The 23,074-nt window shown below is 47.6% G+C and overlaps 1 protein-coding gene across 1 annotated transcript in view; it reads right to left on the bottom strand.

Annotated features, from left to right (window-relative positions):
* LOC147618262 (uncharacterized) overlaps positions 1–21,716 on the bottom strand; it is a 40,999-nt gene extending 19,283 nt beyond the window's left edge. Inside the window, exon 1 of the mRNA XM_086774705.1 lies at positions 20,574–21,716. Coding sequence (XP_086630831.1) covers positions 20,574–21,554 — 981 coding nt within the window. The 5' untranslated portion in view covers positions 21,555–21,716. The remainder of the gene's footprint in view (positions 1–20,573) is intronic.
* Between the last annotated feature and the right edge of the window lie 1,358 nt (positions 21,717–23,074).

Genomic DNA, 23,074 nt, shown 5'->3' with positions numbered 1-23,074 from the left:
ACTTGCTCGAGGACGAGCACAGAGAGCTCTCACCGACTTCTTCCATACCAGCACTCCGAGGGCCGATCCACCCTCTGGACCACAGGCTAGTGCAGGACCTCGACCGAGAGGTGTGACACTCGACAGAGCCACTGAGTTATGTAGAGCTCGACGCCCCATACCCCATGGCCCTCGCCCACGGCCACGCCACCACAGGAGGATCTGGGCCATCATCTCCCATCATCGCAGGACCTTCTCGCCCCAGTTCAGTTTTACCACATTGAGCACCATGTCACAACGGCCCATGAGGGATGTATTAGGGTGATAAGAGAGCTCTCTGCTCCTGTACCTAGATCAGATTTTATAGATCTAGATTTTTGTTATCTTTCTTTACTACTATTTTGTACCCAGGATGATGTACCTCATGAATATGATGTAACCATTTGGTCTCATATGTCATTTTTGGCCTTTTGGCGCCCCAAGATGAGAGGCCCATCTCAACACCGGTGGAGACTACAACAGAGGATCAGGACCATACTAGCACGGCATGGGAGACGTCCAGTTAGAGTACTCACCATGGAGGACATTGAGGATATCCGCCATCGACCGATGAGAGACATCTTTGGATAGTGATGTATATGATGCTTACCTTTGTTGCTGGAGTTTTCCTCCCCAGATGTTATCCATTAGGAGCTCCTAGTACCTTACTTTTCCTCATAGTTATTGTTTCAATTTCAGTTAGTTGTTTAGTTGTTTTAGCTTTTCTTACACAGACATTGTATCAGATCCACCAATTGTTGTAACCTTTTTGGTCTCATAGGTCATTTTTGATAGAATGTGCAGCGGAAGAAGGGAAAGTCGAAACACAGGAGGGAGAGAGAGAGAGAGAGAGAGAAAGATGGAGAGGAAACACAGGTGAGAACCTGCTCTCAATATCATCATCAAAAGGAATACATGTCCCGAGCAAGAGGGGAGAACCTCGTAAGTGAGGGACTGCAGCTAAACAAGCTAGGCAAGCAATGCAAGCAGTAAAATGAGGGAGGCATGCCGGCTATATATACCTCTACATGAGGGCAGCCGACTAGTGATAAATACCTCCACGACTGGGGAAAATCCCAAGACCATAAAATGGCGAATAAATATGGGTAAAATATGAGTGAGGGGTGACCAACCCCTCTGACTAACATGGTCAGTCCTAGAGGCTAAAATAGGACACCAAATAGGAAGCCAGCAAGTAGGGGATGATGTCTAACACCCCCTCTCAGCACCGGATGCTGAGCAAACTCCAAGAAGCCAGAGACGCCGTCCTCGATCAAAGATGAAAGACTGTAGAAACAGGTACCAAGAAAGCTCCACAAGCAATCTCCTCAGCAACTCAGCTACAAAAGCAACAGAACAAGCTGCCAGGTACACCATTCCTCTGGAAGAAAACAACCATATAGGTTGCAACGTGCTGCTCCAAATAATGGTTCCAAACCCAAGTGTAAGAACACTCCCCGAAGTCGAATGTCGTGTATCCAGCCTGGAGAAGGTATGAAAAACCTCATAACTAACCAAGATCAGATCCTGTATATAATCAATCTTGGGAGAAGCAAATTGCTCCTCACTGGAACCCTCAAAAGAAATAGAGTCAATCTGCCAAGAGTAGCCAAATGCTATATAAAAGCATCCTCTGAAAAGGTCGACATTGCAAGATGTAAAGACTCTATAGAAAATATGGGGTCCATCTGCTCAAACTCCATAACATGAGTTGCCCAATGCTGTACATAAGTACACGCCACTGAGGTGGGCATCGCAAGATGAAAGGACTCCACATCCCCCTCTGAAAAATAATATCGTCGGACTGGTACAAGCCCAACCTGATTCTGATCCAAATCCAAAAAACTCTGGAAGTACCAGTGTGCCCCAGGCACGGTTACGAACCACACAGTCCAAAGCATCCCACCGGGTCCAAAAAACCATCCTCCAAAACAACAAGCCATCAGAACTAGCAGGGGGAGGGGCATCCTCAGAAGCATCACAAAGAGAGGGAGAGGTAGACTCCTCACCATGAGGAACGGAAGCAGGAATATAAACTGCAGTGGCAACAAAGTCCTCAAAAGCATCACAGATAGCAGAAGACTGTTCCAGAAGTAGAACCAAATCCCAAGAATCAACAACAGATAAAAGATCCATGTGAAAGGATCACACCGCAAAAGGGCAAAACACCCTCCTTGTTCTGCAAATACTGCAAAGAACACAAGCTCGGACAAAATAAACTCTGCTCAGGATCTCTGAAAAGATCACTGCTCTTCTCCAAATAACTGTAAACTCCTGTCAAAGAAGAATGTCTCCACAGATACAACACAGCTCCCGAAACTGATCCTCAAGTGAAGTAGCTAGAGAAGGGCCCCCTCTGAGTGTAGAAAACTGTTGTGGGAAGCAAAACGCAGCCAAAACACTGCTATCTAGCAAAAATAGCACTCCACCAAGGAACATGTAGAAACCGGGAAACTGTGTAGGCCAGGAACAAAACACAGGTATAGATGCTTCAAAATCAGCAAAACGCTGACTGAAATCAGAAATTCAGAATCCTCCTCAAGTACCAAACTGCCTCCAAAGCCACAATCCAATCAAGAGACCCCCTCTACAAGTTATCTGTGTCCACTGGAGAAGAAAACGCAGCCAAACAAGGGCTACAAACCTGAAAATTCAGGCCAACCAGTGTCCACACCTCCTATGAGGAAAAACGCTGAAGAGAAGGTACCTTCGGGTCCAACAGATGAAGCCCAAGTGAAGGTAGAGCTACCAGCAAGATCGGTTCAGAAAAAACGCAGCAACCATGGCTGCAAATCTGAAAACGCAGAGGTATAAGGGGCTGAATATGGAAACGCTGAAGAAATAGGTACACCCAAGCCTCAGATCAGCAAATCAGCATCAGAAACCTGTAGAAGAAAAAAAACAACAAACATGCTCCTGCTGGCCTATACAAAACAGGCGACCAGCACTACAAGAGAGGGGGGGGGGGGGTATGAATGCCGAGAACTGCTGAAAACTGCTGTAGACAGCCACTTGAAGAAAAACGCAGCAACCTATGTGCTGCTGCCCTTGCTGAAAACGCAAAAACGCAGGTCTGTCCAGGGGCGGGAAAAACGCAGATATGAAGAGATATAGAAGGGAGCATCCAACGCTCTGATACCATGATAGAATGTGCAGCGGAAGAAGAGAAAGTGGAAATACGGGAGGGAGAGAGAGAGAGAGAGAAAGATGGAGACGAAACACAGGTGAGAACCTGCTCTCAATATCATCATCAAAAGGAATACATGTCCCGAGCAAGAGGGGAGAACCTCATAAATGAGGGACTGCAGCTAGACAGGCTAGGCAAGCAATGCAAGCAGTAAAATATGAGGGAGGCATGCCGGCTATATATACCTCTACATGAAGGCAGCCGACTAATGATAAATACCTCCACGACTGGGGAAAATCCCAAGACGGGTAAAATATGAGTGAGGGGTGACCAGCCCCTCTGACTAACATGGTCAGCCCTAGAGGCTAAAATAGGACACCAAATAGGAAGCCAGCAAGTAGGGGATGATGTCTAACAATTTTGGCCTTTTGAGGACGTTAATATATCATTTCATTTCATCTCTCTCTCTCTCTCTCTCTCTCTCTCTCTCTCTCTCTCTCTCTCTCTCTCTCTCTCGACAAAGCCATTGCCATCTGTAGAGCGAGACGCCCACGACCACGAGGATTGCGTCCACAACTCCCTCACCATCGACAGATTCGAGCCATCATTGCCCGCCACCGGAGGAGTTTACCGGAACGATTCAGCGGTTCAGCTTTCAACTCTTAGCTCTCTTAGGATGTTAATATTTTCATTCTTTCTTTCAGATTTGTTATGATGAGACATCATCATCATCAGTTGTACCTTGTTTTGGTCTCATGGGCCATTTCGGCCTTTAGGAGACGGTAATCTCTCTCTCTCTCTCTCTCTCTCTCTCTCTCTCTCTCTCTCTCTCTCTCTCTCTCTTATTGGCGTCTCATTTTGGCCTTTTGAAGACGTTGAGGATCAGAGGTGTTTGGGGCTTTTCTTATTGGAGCTCAGACGCCATCAAGAGGCTCTCCTACGAGCCAAGACAGCACATCAGGACCCACCCCGCCAGCGAGCCATGATAGATTTTTTCAAGGCCAGGACCACCCCGACAAATACGACCAGGACCTCCACTACCCCCTCAGCGAGCCAGACGTCCCATAGACGTCCTTCAGGAGGAGTCACCCTTGACAAAGCCATAGCACTTTGTCGAGAGAGACGCCCACGTTTACCAGGACCTCGTCCACGGCCGCTTCATCACCGGTCGATTAGAGCCATCATCACCCGCCCCACCGGAGACAACTGCCCTACCACTTTAGTTTCTCTATCTTACAACACCCCATGAGAGAGATACTGAGATGAGCTGATTACACCAGTCTTATGCTAGTTGTAGATATTATACACTTTTGTTGTACCTCAGTAGGAGTATTTTCCTTTCATAGCTATTTAGGACTTTTTTAGTCCTTTTTGTCTTACTTTTGATGAGACACCATCAGTTGTGTACTATGTTTTGGTCTCATAGGCCACTTTGGCCTTTCGCAGATGTTAATATCTCTCTCTCTCTCTCTCTCTCTCTCTTTTTTTTTCGTGAAATGGTGTTTTATATTATATGTAAAATGTACATCAGCCACATGGCTCACACAGAACCTATGGCCCCAAACAAAACCCCCACAAAAGATCCTCTAAAGGATCATGACCATGCAAACCTGTACACTAATAAGAAAGCCTCCTAGCCAAATAAGCATCCCAGATAGAAGCATCAAAGATGAGCCAGCCGAGCCGCCGTAGACCATAAGGAAATAACATCTGCATCCAGTAGCTGAGCTGAGAGAAGAGAAGAAAACTGCCAAAGCAGCAAACCGCGGATACGTAGAATGTGCCCATGTATTCCAGACAAGGAATCAAAAATGAACCCATTCCGTGTAGTCCAAATATGCCAAAGTCCTGTCCATCTAAGGAAATGGAATATCACAAGGTGGCTGTCTGAAGTAATGACTTGAGGACAAATACCAAATATCCACTGATGAGCCGAAACAGTAGACCTCTCTACTGCCTCCCAAACGCGAGAGACAAAAGACCAAATCTGACGGGCCACTGGACAACTCATGAACAGATGCATAACTGTTTCAGTGCATGTCGTGCAAAAGAAGCAAGAGGCCAGTGTAATTTTACGACGGCTCAGCTGATCCCGTGTAGGTAACCCTCCCACCAACATCCTCCAAATGAAAACCTTACCTTGGTAAGGGAGTTTAGACTGCCAACCACTCATAAGAGTTTTCTGCCACCATGATTTAGACTTGTGCAATCCCCACACCTTATTGGCCTTGGCTGAAACCCAATCTTTCTCTGATACAAGCTTATGATAGACCTGGTTAGCTGAGAGTGATATCAAGTCACCAGATTTACATAGTGCCCAATCAAGCCAAGGCTGATCTGCAGATGGCCGAGGCAATGGAGTAAAAGGCTCAACTGCATGCATGATGTGTAACGCGCGGAAGCTCTGGGTAGTCTTCTTTCAGCCCTAAACACTCCTGAAAACCATCTGATGCAAAAACGCACCATCTGATGCAAAAACGCAGGTAGAGAGAGAGTAGAGAGAGAGAGTTAGAAGTGCTGGAATTTCAGTATATCTATTGTACAAAAAAGGTACATGACTTTGCAGCCCTTGGCTGCCTTCATAAAAAGGTAATAAACCCTAAAATCTGTCCCCTATGGGACCCCTAGTGACTCACACCCCTAGTGGGAGTGAATGACTCAAACATGGAGCAAAGGTGCCTTTATATAGGCCTTGGAGCATGTGGGGAACTGGCCGATTGCTGGTCGGCCAGTTATTAATTCATAAAATCCATTTAATGCTGCCGACTGTGTCTTCTGGATGCGCCTGCTGCCAGCACCTTCTGTCCTGCAGCCGACAGTCCTTTGGTCATGCTGATGTCAGCCTCCATGCAGCCGACAGCCTTCTGATCCATGCTATGCTCCATGTCCACCTCAGATGAGTCACCTGAAGCTCCTACCTTCTGGTTCTACTGGTTCATAATCTTTATCTGCTTGCCTCTTCTGGATCTAGCCCTAGAAATGTCCATGGCATCTGTGATGCACATGACATCCCCCTCTGCTAAACTTGATGACGGGAATCCAACCTGCTCTTGGATGACTGTCATCATCCCAATCCTGTTCCGAAGTCCCTCTGTCATCATCCATCCCTGGCAAACCTTTTTCTCTGAAAATCCGATCTGTTCTCCAAACCACTCTGTCTCTGATGAAGATCTATGCACCTGGTCTTCCTCTAGTCCACAATCCATTCCTGCCCTGGCTCTGAACACCGTCTTGGTCTTCGTTCCTGGAACTGAGTCTGGCACTCTCACATCACCCTTGGAGGATCAACCTCCCTTGGGACCGTTCCCTTAGAACCCATCTGGCTCACGGAACTGCCATCCCCATCTGGCACTGTGGAACACCACCAACAAACCTCCTGGGAGTTCTTCCCGATCTGTGTTCTTGTCTTGGGCTTCGAATCCGTGTACTTTCCTGTACCTTGGACCTGTACACCATCATATGGGACTGAATCAGTGTTTAGCTTTGCTGAGCCTGATGCTCTGATACCAATGTAACGCGCGGAAGCTCTGGGTAGTCTTCTTTCAGCCCTAAACACTCCTGAAAACCATCTGATGCAAAAACGCACCATCTGATGCAAAAACGCAGGTAGAGAGAGAGTAGAGAGAGAGAGTTAGAAGTGCTGGAATTTCAGTATATCTATTGTACAAAAAAGGTACATGACTTTGCAGCCCTTGGCTGCCTTCATAAAAAGGTAATAAACCCTAAAATCTGTCCCCTATGGGACCCCTAGTGACTCACACCCCTAGTGGGAGTGAATGACTCAAACATGGAGCAAAGGTGCCTTTATATAGGCCTTGGAGCATGTGGGGAACTGGCCGATTGCTGGTCGGCCAGTTATTAATTCATAAAATCCATTTAATGCTGCCGACTGTGTCTTCTGGATGCGCCTGCTGCCAGCACCTTCTGTCCTGCAGCCGACAGTCCTTTGGTCATGCTGATGTCAGCCTCCATGCAGCCGACAGCCTTCTGATCCATGCTATGCTCCATGTCCACCTCAGATGAGTCACCTGAAGCTCCTACCTTCTGGTTCTACTGGTTCATAATCTTTATCTGCTTGCCTCTTCTGGATCTAGCCCTAGAAATGTCCATGGCATCTGTGATGCACATGACATGATGTCAGCCCATAGTGGCTGAAATGTCCGAGGAACCCTAAAGTGCTGCCGAATACGACGAAATGAATATGGCCTGTCACGACCAGGTATCACAGCATCTCGGATTCTAACCAAGCCTAGCCTGACCATGCGGTTGAGTCGTATGCGTGAAGCATCTCTGTCTGGCCAAACAATGACACGCGACTCCACAAATGTTTCGAACTGCAAAGAGTTCAAAAGTAGTCTTTCATGACCAGGATCCCACCGAGCCAACAGTAGAACTTCATGCCAAGAAAGGAGAATATGTGATAAAATGTGTGATGAGCGAATACGGACAGGATGAGCCGCATTCACAATGTCCCACCATGAAGCCTGCACACGTGTCCGCCCATGTGACAATCCCTCCAACTCAATCAAGTCACGAGCCATGAAAACCCAAGGCTGCTCTTGCAAACACATATCCTGAAAAAGCGCCCACCTACGCGCCACCATATGCAAGCGGACATCCAGTAAAGCAGCCCCACCCATTCTTTTGGGCGTCGTAATGTGATTCCAAGCTATCCATGTTTGACCCATAATATTTCCTTGCCTCTTCCACAGCATAAACCGAATGGGAGCAACCAAACGGATGAGAGATTTGTGCGTCCAAGGTAGCAAAGGTAAAAAATAGGAAATCATGCTAAGCATAATAACCTGAGCTACCTTAACCCTCACATGCATAGGCCACCCTTGAGCTTTCCAATACACAAATTTATCTGAGATCCGAGCAGAAATCCAAGCAAGAAGCGCTTGGGGATCCACATCCACACCCACCGGATATCCAAGATGACGAACAATGTCTCCTGTATGCACCACACGGCCTTGCCACCCTAATGCCTCAAGATCAAATTCCGTGCATACAATGAGGGCTGATTTTGATGAATTTATTTTCAGCCCAGAAGCCAATGCAAAATTATTCCAAGCTTCCATTGCTCGATCTATATTGGCTTTTTCGGCCCTGAGAAACATAAAAGTATCATCCGCAAGGGCTTGAGCAACCAATTGCTTGCCATGAGGGAGATGCAAACCAACCACTTCACCATGCGATGCCATAGCATCTAGGCGAGATAACATAGGATGAGTGGCAATGGCAAAGAAAAGAGGGCTAAGAGGACAGCCCTGCCGGAGAGAACGGGTGAGAGAAATACCATCCGAAAGTCCTCCATTGAGCATAATCCGCGTGATAGAGCCAGAGCCAAGTAAATGCACCAAATTAGCCATTTTGGGACCAAAGCCCATGGCTGTCATTAACTGAGAAAGGAAAGACCAGCTGACATGATCAAAAGCTTTTTCAAGATCCAGCTGCACCATCACAATCTCTTGCTTCTTTGCCTTGGCATAATCCACTCCAATTTGAACATTAAGAATATTATGCAAAATATTCCTGCCATGCACAAATCCATATTGATACGGATGAACAAGAGTAGGAAGCACCTTCTGCAAGCGATTGGCAAAAATCTTTGTAAAGATTTTATACATAATACCCATAAGTGAGATCGGGCGCCATTGAGCCAAAGAAGTAGGCGAAGGGACTTTGGGCAACAAACGAAGTATGCCCAACTTCCAATCGGCAGGCATATATCCCTCATCCCAAACCCTTTGACAAATAAGCGTCAAAGGCTCTGCAAGCTGATCAGCATATTTTCGGAAAAACTCATTTGTCAAACCATCCCAACCAGGGCTCTTTCCCATGGGAAGTTTGGAGAGAACAGCTTCCACTTCCCCTTGAGTAACAGGAGCATCAAGCTGAACCGCCACATCAGGGTCAACTTGATATCGTACTTCAGCAAACAATGACTCCCTTGCAGCCAGGACAGCCGGTGAGACATCCTCTCGAGGGGCAAGCAAATCTTCATAAAACCTGATGCAATGCTGAATAACCTCAGAAGGTTGAGTAACAAGGTTGCCTTTGGCATCCATCAGCCTAACAATATTCTCACGCATATGTTTTTGATGCAACTTATCATAGAAGCGATGAGATTGACAGTTAGCATCCCGCAAAGCATCAAGACGTGCAAGTAGTTTAAAGCGAACATATTGTGCTTCCTGCACCCTAGATAGCTCCTTTTTCAGCCATTCTATGGCATCCGCAACTTCAGCATCCATAGAGTCAGTAAACATGAACGCCTGCAAGCCCTTTAAAAGCGACTCAAGGAGGGCCACATGCTGTTTTTGTATAGAGGCATTAGCAAGACCATAATGACGTGCTAATTTCCGAGTGTTGGTAAGGAACACTGGCCAAGCATGATAATCAGCCATGGACACTCTTGTGGAGAAATGTCGTATCAACTGACGCATATAAACATCAAAAACTTCATGCTCCAAAAAAGTGTGATTTAAGCGCAAAGGCAAGCGTCCCAACAAGCCTTTATATGCATCCACAGGATGATAGACCATTTCAAACACAAGCGGCCAATGATCTGACAAAACCTGTTGCTGATCAACCATCATAGTAAGAACCTCTGGCAAAAAGAGATCTTGATGTAAAATATACATCCTATCCAATCTAGCATAAGTGCCCCGAAACTGTTGTGAGGCATAAGTGTAACCCCTTTCATCTGAATGCAACCAAGACCACATGTCTTGTTTTAGCGACCTTGCTGCAAAAGCTTCCCACGCCTTTCTCTCCGGGCCATCCATTACAGAATGAGGCGACGTGGCTTGCTCCCTGGAGACACACATATTAAAGTCCCCCATCACAAAGCCAGGATGAGAGATTGAAAGAGCACACAAGTCATTCCACAGCAAACGGCGTGCACGAGCATTATTTGGAGCATACACCCCTAACAACCATAAAGGCGTATCATCCCAAACAATCTGTATCACTAGAAATCTTCCATGAACATCTTGAATCACAAGAGAAGGCTGAAACTGCGAACGAACAGCAAACATAACACCTGACTGCGAAGCAGGATGTCCGCTGTAGAAAACATGAAATCCCTTATATACATAGGCTTTGCCAGCCAACTTATGCTGCTTATGTTCAACTGCACACAAAACATCCCAACCATGACAAAAAGTTGTACGCCAAAGCCTGAACTGCTTTTGGCGCGAAGAAATACCCTTTACATTCCATTGTACAATTTTCATAAGCCTTCCCAGAAAAGGAATCAACAAGGCCGTGTACTAGGCCCAGGACAATCTGCCAAATCACGAACCTTTTGAAGCATTGCATTTTTAGACATGGTATTTGTGATCTCAGATTGCCCTTGGAGTTCCCGAGCACGTGTCAAAGGGTAATGACCATCCCATAGCGAGATGACCTCACCCTTCGAACCAAACACAAGAGGCAATTGTTGTTGTGCTTCTTTTGTTAGGCGATTTCTAATAGGATAGCGTTCTACTCTATCCACCCCAAGAGGCCCTGTACCCTGAGAAAGTTGGCCTCCCGGCCTCTCAATCCTGGTCTGTTGCTGGGCACCTGAACCCAAAGGGCGACGAGCATATGTATGTAAGGGCCCCTGATGAGCACGCAAAGGCCCCCGCCAAACAGCATCTGAGAAATCCCCCCGCGGGGCAACAAATCGTGTCTTTTTACCACGTACTTCCACCCATGGCTGCTCAACCTCATTCTGAACATCCACATGTACATCCATGTGTTGGGCATCATGTGAAGGAGCATCATGCTCATCTTCCACGGGCAACTGCCCATCAAGGATATCCTTTGTAGCAGCAACTTGTTCTTTCTTAGGACATTCGGAGACAAAGTGGCCCATCTCACCACATTTGAAACAGTGGCCAGCAAATGTATCCCACCTCAATTCATACATTAAAGGTTGCAGCCCAGCCATATTGACACGCAAATGTGTCGGCCTAGGTCTCCCAGTATTCCACAACATGCATAGACGATTTCGGTTTCTAGATGTCATTCGAGGCACCACCAAGACATCACCGATACCTCGCATGAGACTTGGTAAAACACGCCAAAACATTGGTGGGAATTGTTTCACTTCAACCCAAACTGGGCAAGCCTGGCGCAACATATCTTGGTACTCTGCCATAGGCTTCCACGGAACCACATGAACCAACTGCCCATCCAAAAAAAGTGGCACCTGCTCCAAGACTGCCCTACGGGCTTCCGAAGTGCGAAAAAGTATTTCATAAAAGCCTCTCGGACCATCGTAAATCTCCTCAAGTGCCTCAGGCGACACCAAGCGGCCCAGCCATGCTCTAAGACGAGGCAACAATGGAATACGCCCAGTAAAGAAAAAGATAGCAGCACGATCATGAAAATCTGCTAGCTGTTGTAGCAACAAAGGAGTCTCCATGCATACATCAGCCACACCACTATTATCCACTGCAGCCATTTGCACGCTATTTGCCTTCACATATTCTTGCAGAAGCTCACCAGTGATCTGCAGCAAACGTGCAAACTCCGGAGAAGGTGCCTGAGAACTTTCCTCTGCATTCTCTCCAACATTCACCGGAGTGTAGCTTACATCAACATCAAGCCTTTGACGTTTTTGTTGCTCTGAGGCATCTGAAGCATAACCCACATCCTTCTCGATCATCTCCTCAATAAGATCCATGTTAAGGCTATTGGCAGCCATGTCGCCAACAGCAGCAGCCGGATCATCCAAATCCATGTACAAAAGCAAAGAAAACTCGTTCTCTCAAACCCAAATTCAGCACCTGCTACAGTGCTGGCTGGAAACTCTTCTGTACCTGCAGTACCTGCTGAAACCCTACTGTACCTGCAGTACTGGCTGGAAACTCTTCTGTACCACCTGCTGAAACCCTACTGTACCTGCAAGTCACCTGCTAGAAACCCTACTGTACCTACAGTACCGGCAGCTGGAAACTCTTCTGTACCTGCAGTACTTGCGGAAACTATTGTACCTCGAGGAACCCCTACTGTACTGCAGCACCTGCTGGAAACCCTACTGAACCTGCAGTACTTGCTAGAAACCCTAGTGTACCTGCTGTATTTACAGTAATACCTCTTGTTGCAAGCAGCTCCACTGATAACGAAAGGCGGTATGTTGTCTTCTCTGCAAGGATGTCGATCACACAAAGGGCAAGCGTATCTCTGCTGAACGGCCTGTTGATGGCGACTATCTGCTGGGGGTGACGACTGCCTGCTGATGGCGACTATCCGCCTCTACCCATCTCTCTCTCTCTCTCTCTCTCTCTCTCTCTCTCTCTCTCTCTCTCACACACACACACACGCCCTGAGGTAGGGCAGAAGCAGAAGCTCGACTATGAACAAGAACTGGCGAGCACGACCAGCAAGAGGGAAGGACCAACAGTAGGGCGGAGGCGGCGGGGCAACCTGAACAGCTCTCTCTCTCTCTCTCTCTCTCTCTCTCTCTCTCTCTCTCTCTCTCTCTCTCTCTCTCTCTCTCTCTCTCTCTCGGTAGGCGGTTAAGTGAGTCTCATGATGGATGGAGACCACTAGAGAGATTGCTTGTGATGATTGCTAGGATGACTGGCAGTAAGGCATCTGTCCCACATGAGATTATCCACGCGGAGATGGGTGCGGCACCTATAGTGGTAGAGGCACTTACCAAATCAGTATCATATCTACATGGACTATGGGAGCTTCCACGACATAGGTATGCTAGGTTGGCACTTGAGTACTCCAGTACTTTGAGCTACATGGATTTTCTATGGACAGATTACCCCCTTTCCAGTATTCTTTGGATGCACCATCTCTCCCCCTGACACATAGGGGGATTAGCAGGGTCATCAGAGAGGATCTCACCAGGTTGGACACTAAGAGGATGTGGCTTACACCAACACAGGAGTAGGGGACGAAGAAGGCTTTCTATAGAGATCATCTTCTCCATACCACTGAGGACGGGTTCATCATATGCCCGAGATGCATGGACACACCTCTCACATGGCATTAGATGTGCTATTGGACAGATCCGCACTTCCCATCAGTTACTCATTGAGACTGGTTGCGACATGGCGCCTGAGACAGAGGAGCACTATATATGCCACTGTCCAATCTACTATGAGATCTGAGGGAGATTTCACTGTCTCTTCAGAGAGGGTTTCGGACACTTCTCTAGAGTGATGGACTTCACTGACCAGAGATGCCTCGGACTTTTCTTATTGGAGCTATGCCAACATAGGGAGGCCTTCTACACGGCAGTGGACCCATGATTAGAGGACCAGTATAGAGACATCTGACCGACTATTTCAGTATTACTTTGCAGGTCACCGCTCAAGCCCAGACTCCCTTAGCATCTACACCGAGAGCTGCATCTCGAGGAGTGACACATGATCAGGCGCTACAACTTAGTAGAGCCAGATGTCCGAGACCCAGAGGACCCAACACGAGATCTTGTATGCACCGGAGGATACAAGTGATGGTGGCCAGGCACCAACAGAGGCCTACCAGGCACTTTACCTCCGATGAGATCGGCCTCATGTTACAACGTCCCATGCGAGAGTTTCTCCAATGACCCTACCCCCCCCCTCTTCCCACGGTTGCTATCACTCATCTGATTGTACCCCTCTTTAGTTTAGGTGCTCTTTCCCTATCTATTCTTTGAGGATTTACTTCAGTTATTTCAGCTTTATATTATCTTTCTTGTTCCACAAACAGCTTGTATCGGACCTTTGATTGTAACTTTTGTCTCATATGTCATTCTGGCCTTTTGAAGAAGTTAATATGACATTTCATTTCATTTCTCTCTCTCTTCCAGACATTCACATACCTCCATCGCATCAGTCACATGGATCCCCACAGGTACCTGAGGCTTGCCCTGGAGTCCTCAAGACAGCTAGCACTTGAGAGCCACTCTGGAGTATGGTATGCACTAGTTTCCACTTGGTTCTCAGTATATGGGCTCTACATGGACTGCCTACCCCCTCTTTAGTACAGTTTGGACTCCCCTTTTCTCTGACTGTCTCACGCGGATACCAACCGGGTTATCCGATTAGATCTTCTCAGCCCATTGCACATGGATCACACCTCCGAAGCTCCCCACAAAGATGCACTTCTACAGAGTTCACTTCCTCACTCACTAAGGATGGATTCATAGCAGCCAGGCTACTTGAGTGTTCACATGTCCCATGCCATGTAGATTGCACCAGATACGGGTTTCATCCCACCGCCTCAGAGTGGAGACAGGTAGAGGTGAGTGCATCTTCAGAGCCGGGAAGCTCATACGGAGACCCAAAGAGGAGAGGATCTGCCGATTATGCCACACAAAGGTTCAGACAGAGGAGCATTACATATGCCGGTGCCCAATATTACTACGAGATCCGTGGGAGGCTTCACTGTCTATTTCGTGAGGGATTTGGTCCACTCTCCAAGATCATTGATTTCCAGGACCAGCGTTGCCTAGGCCTCTTCCTGCTTGAGCTCTGCAAACACAGGGATACCTTCTTGAGAGAGCTTCAGCCCCAGCCACCCTGCCCCCTCCCTCGCCAACCAACCATCACCAGTTTCTTCCAGACCCAGGAGGTGGAGGGCACTGATATAGTGGATCTTGTTGACCCTCCACGACCTGCTCCAGACCTGCCTCGCCCGAGAGGAGTTACCACGAACCGATCCTCCGCCCTCCAACGTGTCCGACGCCCCCCGTCCCCCCGTCAGCCACGATCACCTCATTGGCTCCAGATCCAGGACATGCTCCACCGCCATCGAGCTACCTTTCCACGTGACATAGCTGAGGGAGACCTCTCAGCCATACTCATTAGCCCCATGCTTGATATTTTGGAGAGTGGTATACCATCTACTCGGAGTTGATGTTGCTCTCATGTTTCTATGTTCTTAGTATTCCACGATGGGTTTCCATGGACAGTTTTGTATCACCCCAGTGAGATAGCTATGTTTATGTTTTCTTTCTGTTTTATTTTCCATTCCATGATGAGATATGCCATGGACATTATTGTATCACTTTGGTCTCATAGGCCCATTGGGTCTTTAGTAGACGCTCTCTCTCTCTCTCTCTCTCTCTCTCTCTCTCTCTCTCTCTCGGCAGCAGGGCAGTCCCTATTGGCCCCAAGCTGCAGAATGTGAAAGGCCTCCCCCTCTCGACTTCGTGCATCGCGCAAACAAAGGACACACAGGATCATGACTCGGTCCAACAAATGGAACGGATTACAGGGAGATTTAAAGAAAGCGATGGACAAGCTGGATGCCCAATCAAACATGTGTTCAGAACCCAACAGCCAGGGAACTCTTACAAGAGATGTGCTAAAGGCCATCAAGGACATCTTGGTGTTCCAGGATGACCAACGGGAAAAAGAGGCAGCTGAGCTCCGAGAGGAGATGGCAAAGATGAGGGAACAACATGGCAAGCAGGTGGAAACCCTTGAGCGAGAGATTTCAGCTCTCAAACAATCCCCCAAGAGCATAAAGAAGAGGCCCAGAAATTCACAGAAGCAATTCAGGATCTTAAAAAGGAAGAGGGGGGAATCAGCCCGTCTCTACTTTCAGGGGTTGAAGACCTCAGAACCCAACTCCATGAAGGCCTCATGAACACAAGGATCTTGAGAAGGGATGGGCAGATGTCGTCAAACAGAAGGTGGGGAAGGAATGGACAGAGGTTGTCAAGAAGCAAAAATCAGCCCTAAGCCCCAACACCAACACTATCATGACAGCCACGCTTGAGGAGGACAAGGACCACAAGCAAAAGGCCCTCAATGTGAGGATTGCAGGGCTGAAGGTAGAAGGCTCACCGATATGGAGGATGGTGAAGCCTTATGCAAACAAATGGGAATACTGGGCGCCCCCCACTTCATGGAAGCCTGGCACATGGGGAAGGACCCTACAAAGGAGAGGCCTCTCTCTTCCTAAATTTTAAAGATGGAGAAACACGCACAGCCTTCTTGCAAAAGAGGGCCAAACTGAAAGGAACCAAGATCTACCTAGGAGATGACCTCACAACCATGCAGGTGGAGCACAGATGGGCAGGAATGGTACAAGTGATGGAGGCCCGGAAAGCTGGGAAGTGGGCAGTATACAGAGATGGGCAGGTGATTATCACAAAGCGGCGCTCTACATGACAGTGCTCGACCTATGGGACGGCATTGGGACCACACTAGAGATTGCGGTCTAGAACTGCAATGGAGCTCTGCGTGCAGATGCAAGTTTGTTTGAGGACACATTTAGAGGGCGTGACATGATCCTTTACACACACACACCAGCGCCAGAGGAGCCGACTACCTAAGGTGAGGGGATATAGATGGGAGTCCGTCCACAGTCCCGTATAGTAGGTGGCACTAGAGGCTCGGGACAAGTGGCCATACACTACAGGGAGGAGCTATAGCATGTGATACAAGTGATCAGACGGGATGAGGATGCAAAATTCAAATTGGTGAGGATCAGTACACAGAGAGCCCATGAAATCTACCTTATTTTATTTTTTTGAGGTTTTTGTCTTGGCTGCTGGCCTACACCTTTATGGTGACCAACCAGCACCCCTCTATGCTATAAATAGCATTGCCTCATACCTCATCAACGCGTACCACTTCATCGCCATATCAGGTACCATCTGGCCGCCTTCACTAGGGGTTCACTCTGCGTTTTCCTCTGCTGGTCCAGGCCGCCATCTGGAGGGCTCACATCAGCCAACATCAAGCTGTATTCTGGCGCTTGCATCAGGCCTACATCAGCTCACATCTGCGTTTCACCTCAGCATATGCCAGCGCCTACTTCAGAGCACATATCAGCATTTATACATCAGCTTACACCAGCGTTTTGCTTCAGCAGACACCTGCGTTTTGCTGCAGCCCTCTTAGCGCTTTACATCAGCCTGTCCTCAGGCTTACATCTGCGTTTACATCAGGTGTACATCAGCGCTTATCATCTGAGCCTTACATCGTTTACATCAGCCTGTCCTCAGGCTTACATCTGCATTTACATCAGGCTTACCACAGCGTTTACATCTGGGCTGACATCAGCCTTACTTCAGCCTGTCTTCAGTGCTTACATCTCGGCTGACATCAACGGTTATCTTCAGCCTCACATCAGCCCTACATCGGGACAGCAGCCCTCTCTGCTACATCGGGACAGCAGCCCTCTCTGCTACTTCAGGACACAGCCCTCTCTGCTTCAGGTACGCAGCCCCCGTGTCACCAGAGCTTGCACCACTCAGGACGGCAGCCCTCTCTGCTTCAGGTACGCAGCACCCGTGTCATCAGAGACTCCACCACCATCATCGTCATCGACGTTACCTTTTTCCGCTACCACTATCACCTCGGAGTGCTTTGCCTCACATCGACGCGAGCCTTCGTCATCGACCGTGCTTTAGCTCCGACGTTCTTCTCTGCTTCTGCACTGGTCTTCTTTTTGCTCAGAGTCACCTCTCATAAGAGGGCTCTTGTACATATCTGCACTCACCTTTTTATATATATTCACTCACATACTTCATGCTGTGTGGTTTTACTCTGATCTCTCGTATTTTTGGTCCTTCCATCCTTTTTCCCTCACATGGTATCAGAGCAATCGTGAGCAAAGGGATTGAAGACCTCGAGAGCGCACAGCATGGATCGTCTACCCACATTCCCGGAGGACCGATTCTTCTCACCAGAAGATGCTTCTCCAAACTCAGATCTGGACCACATAGTGACTGGGATTTCTTACTCAGTGGAGGATCCTGTTCAAGATCATTCTTTGGGAGACGATCAACCCATGCACATCACCTCATTCACACCACCTTTGCCATCACGATCACCCTCTCCGACTTTATCAGATCTTGTTTCCAGAGGGGGATACATTCCTTTTGCCATTGTGTTTATGTGGGACCCTGGCATACTTCATCTTCTCTCATGGTCCCCTTTTTGGCCTGAGAGGGGGTGTGAAGAAACAACACTTTTCCAACCCTAAAAAGAGATTTTCAAGATTATTTTATATTTTATTTTTTTGAGGTTTTTGTCTTGGCTGCTGGCCTACACCTTTATGGTGACCGACCAGCACCCCTCTCTACTATAAATAGCATTGCCTCATACCTCATCAACGCGTCCACTTCATCGCCATATCAGGTACCATCTAGCCGCCTTCACTAGGGGTTCACTCTGCGTTTTCCTCTCCTAGTCCAGGCCGCCATCTGGAGGGCTCACATCAGCCAACATCAGGCTGTATTCTGGCGCTTGCATCAGGCCTACATCAGCTCACATCTGCGTTTCACCTCAGCATATGCCAGCGCCTACTTCAGAGCACATATCAACGTTTATACATCAGCTTACACCAGCGTTTTGCTTCAGCAGACACCTGCGTTTTGCTGCAGCCCTCTTAGCACTTTACATCAGCCTGTCCTCGGGCTTACATCTGCGTTTACATCAGGTGTACATCAGCGCTTATCATCTGAGCCTTACATCGTTTACATCAGCCTGTCCTCAGGCTAACATCTGCATTTACATCAGGCTTACCTCAGCGTTTACATCTGGGCTGACATCAGCCTTACTTCAGCCTGTCTTCAGCGCTTACATCTAGGCTGACATCAGCGTTTATCTTCAGCCTCACATCAGCCCTACATCCGGACAGCAGCCCTCTCTGCTACATCGGGATAGCAACCCTCTGCTACTTCGGGACACAGCCCTCTCTCCTTCAGGTACACAGCACCCATGTCACCAGAGCGTGCACCACTCGGGACGGCAGTCCTCTCTGCTTCAGGTACACAGCACCCGTGTCATCAGAGATTGCACCACCATCATCGTCATCGACGTTACCTTTTTCCTCTGCCACTATCACCTCGGAGTGCTTTGCCTCACATCGACGCGAGCCTTCGTCATCGACCGTGCTTCAGCTCCGACGTTCTTCTCTGCTTCTGCACTGGTTTTCTTTTTGCTCAGAGTCACCTCTCATATGAGAGGCTCTTGTATATATCTCCACTCACCTTTTTATATATATTCACTCACATATTTCATGCTGTGTGGTTTTACTCTGAACTCTCGTATTTCTGGTCCTTCCATCCTTTTGCCCTCACAGGTTCCACTACCTCTTTCGAGAGGGATCTGGACCACTCTCTAGGATCATGGCTTTTCCAAACCAGAGATGCCTAGGGCTCTTTCTTCTAGAGCTCCCCAGACATAGGGAATCCCTACTGCGGCCCAGATCAACTCCACCCACCCGAGGACCAGCACAGAGAGCTCTCACTGACTTCTTCCAGACTAGAGCCCCGAGAGCAAATCCACCCATTCCCTCGACCTCAAGGCTGATGCAGGAGCCTGCCGCCGGCCGAGAGGAGTGACATTAGACAAAGCCACCAAGCTATGGAGAGCCCAATGCCCCCAACATAATGGCGGCCGCCCACGCTCACGTCACCTCAGGAGGATCAGAGCCATCATTTCCCACCGGACTTTCTCCTGCCCAGACAGCCTCACTACATTGGGTACCATGTTGCAGCGCCCTATACGAGTTATTCTTGGCTAATGCGAGCGCTTAGGCTGTTTGTTTTTTTTTCGCGGATATTTTCTTTTAGTTTTATTTTCAGTACCATGATGATGTATTCCATGGACATGATGTAGCATTTTGGTCTCATAGGTCATTTTGACCTTTCGAAGACGTTAATACGACTTTCTTTCTTTCTTTCTTTCTCTTTCTCTCTCTCTTGTACCATTGTATCACTTTTGTTCTCATGGATTCTTGGGGTATTTCCTAGACATTAATATTACTCTCTCTCTCTCTCTCTCTTTACAGTTCAAAGTTTCCAGGCTTTTGTTGGAGATTCAAGCTTTCCAGGCTTCTTGAGGAGCTTTAGGGTTTTAGAGAACTAACAGAGACACTTTGAAAAATTTTGTGCTCTGAATACTCCTCAAGAGCAAAAGGCCTGGAGATTCAAGCAAGAGCAAAAGGCCTGTAGCATCTCGGGATGCATGGTATTGACTGGCAAGCAACAAGCCACTGGAATCTACAACTCTGGGTAGCTTTGACGTTCCCACCACCATGACCAGAATAACACCCCTGAAGTCTGACCCGGCAAGAGAAGACTGGTTGCCCCTGCAAGGGGACCTTGTACACTTTTGTACCATGCGAGCCCAACACCACTTAGACATTGGTTTTTTCTCCTTTTTTTTGGGAACGGGTTTTTTTTAGGCTGGGGGGGGGGGGGCGGGGGGGGGGGGGGGGGGGGGGGGGGGGGGAGGAGGGGCTCTCTGACCATCGCCACCATGGCTTCAGACATGCTTTGTTTCAGAAAAGCAATGGGAGCAGTCCCAGAAAGAGAAAGAGATGATCTCCAAGAGGTGTCGCTGACAAACCACTGGGTACCTACTGGAGGCATCTCTTACCAATATCAAAGCAAGGTGAGACAAAAGCATGCTACATGTCTTTCATATACTAAGAAGCTCATTGCTCAAAACTGCCGAAATCTCACCTTATCCTTAGAGCCAGCACTACTACCAGTACCTCTCGTTTTCATCTCTGTTATCCACCCCTCAGGCAGCCAATCAGGTGACTCAATCACTTCCCCTCTTCGTTCAGAAGCTTGACACGCCACCACTTTATCATTGACCGGGGTTGCCACCTCTACTTTGAGACTCTTTTGCACATGGTCGGGTGAGGCCATCTCTGCATCTGCACCATTTGTAGATGCCATATCTACATCCATAAGGGCATGATCAACGTGAGGATTGCTTGGAGCAGGACCTGAAGTTACAATGGACACCACATCAGGGCCAGGGTCTTGTGATCCTGTTGTCCTCACATTTTCTTTTGAAGGTTCGGCCATGGGCAGCTGAGATGGCTGGCTTGCAGTCTCTGATATACCCTGCTCTGTCTGAGGAGAAGGACCCTGCCTTTCTTCCTCTGACTGTACTTGTGCTTTTTCATTCTGGTCCTGCGAGGAAAGCTCCCCTCCTTTCCCTTCATTGGAAGGCACACCTTCTAATGCAGACTGCGGTGCTTCCCCTTCCCTTTGAATTTCCCCTGATCTTTGATTAGCGAAATCCAGCAATTCATCATTGACATCCTGATCCAAATCGAGTGCAAGTTCAAGCTGATCCATCACTTGAGAAGCGTCTGCATTTGCCTCAGGGTTAAGATGAGGGTTACGAGTAGCGTAGGAGTTAGGGTAAGGATTAAGGTCATGGTCAGTATTAGTATTGGGGTTAGCATCAGGGTTAAGGTTAGAGTTAGGGTTCTCTGTAGGCTCCATAGCCATGGCCGTTTCATCAAGGAGCACATTGTATTTGGCAGCCCAAGCTTCAATGGTTTTCAGCATCTCTTCGAGGAAGGTGATCAGTGCTTCGCCGCTTCTTGCCCCAGAAGAGAAAAGTTCGATGGTTGTTGTCATGTCCTGCAGTATCTCTCGCAGCGCTTCTATGGTGTTCTCTTCCATCTCTTCACTCGGGCTCATTCCTTCTTTCTGATGCACACAGAGCTGGCTTTCTGTCGGCAGCAAAACCCTAAAGAAAACTTGAACCAGTCTTGGAAATTCTGAGATAGCTTTCAGCTCGCAGAGGCAAATCTCGATTGAGTCTCGGGTTCCAACTGACTGCGTGATCGATTAGAGTTAGATAATATCGACTGGTGAGTGTTAATGTTTTTAATAATAATGATAATAATTGTGCATTTCACTTCAAGGTTACATTCCTCAAAACCATCCCAACACATTAAAAAAACTTTCAAATGAAATGGGAGAAGGGGAGTGATAATTCTTCTCTTGAGGGATTTAATTGGCAAGAAGAGAAGGCATGGCAAATTATGACAGACGAGATGATGAACAATGCTCAAAAGAGGGTAGAGGTGCCAGGGGATAAAGAGGAGATGCAAGAAGTAGAAATGGTTCCTTCCACAGCCATAGGATGAAGCTGATCAGAGAAGTAAAAGGCCTCTCTTGGAATGTGAAAGGCCTTAAAGACAAGAAAAAGCATACTTCCTTCTAGAGCTTAGTGAATGAGTGGAATCCATAAATTATGGCTGTTTAGGAACACAACCTTTTTGGGATTAAATGTTTGAGGAAAAGTAGGTTTAAGAAATGGGAGGTGATCAGAATTTGGATCATCAATACTTATGAGGCTCATAACCACAAAGTGAGAGGGGAAATGTGGGAATGATTGACAAACTGAATTGCTAGTGTCCATGCATTATTGTAGGGGACTTGAACATGGTTAAATGCATATAGATAGGAGAGGGGGAGCACCATACTGATGGGAAATTTAAAAAAAAAAGGGGGGGGGAGGATGAGATGGGGGGGTTCTTGATTTGATAGATGGTAGAGAATTAGGAGATTGGGGGTCTAAACCAGGCCATACATACGTTGGCCTACAATATCCTAATTCCTCATCTATATTGGATAGGGTTTTTTTGTCAACAAGCAAAGTGGATTTCTCATACTATATTAAAATAAAGGTATATTCCTCTTTTGCGATGTCTAATGACATGCCATTAAGTTGGGGTTGGCAAGCGGCTCAGCGGGGCGAGGAGGAGCTCAAAGGATGCTCAAGGACAAAGCTGAGACTTTAGGGGTACCTTTAGGAGTAGGGGTAACCAACAAAGAGTTAGCAAACTGGGCATTAGAGAGAGCTCTACCAACATTAAAAAATGGGAAGGAGGGGTAGTTCTATTTCAAGACAAAGAGGCTATTGGAAATAATGTTCTAAATGCATATATTATGTTATGGAGCCCACTAATTAATTTTAGGAAATGCCACTAGAACAAACTAGTATCCTTGATTAGGCATTTTCTATGGGGAAACCATAAAGGAAGGGGGAGGTATTCTACTTGGTTGGCATGGCAGAAAGTGTAGTGTGCTTGCCAAGAAGATTGGGTGGCATTGGAATTTTGTCATTGCCTATTCATGCTAAAGCTAACTATTCTACCTAAGTTTTTGAAATAGAAGGAGAGTTGGACTAGAATGCTAAGCCAAATAGTGGA

Source organism: Cibotium barometz, chromosome 35 (genome assembly GCF_041138505.1).
Source record: "Cibotium barometz isolate CiBa-2024 chromosome 35, ASM4113850v1, whole genome shotgun sequence".
Classification (NCBI taxonomy): domain Eukaryota; kingdom Viridiplantae; phylum Streptophyta; class Polypodiopsida; order Cyatheales; family Cibotiaceae; genus Cibotium; species Cibotium barometz.
This window is presented reverse-complemented; position numbering and strand designations above follow the sequence as displayed.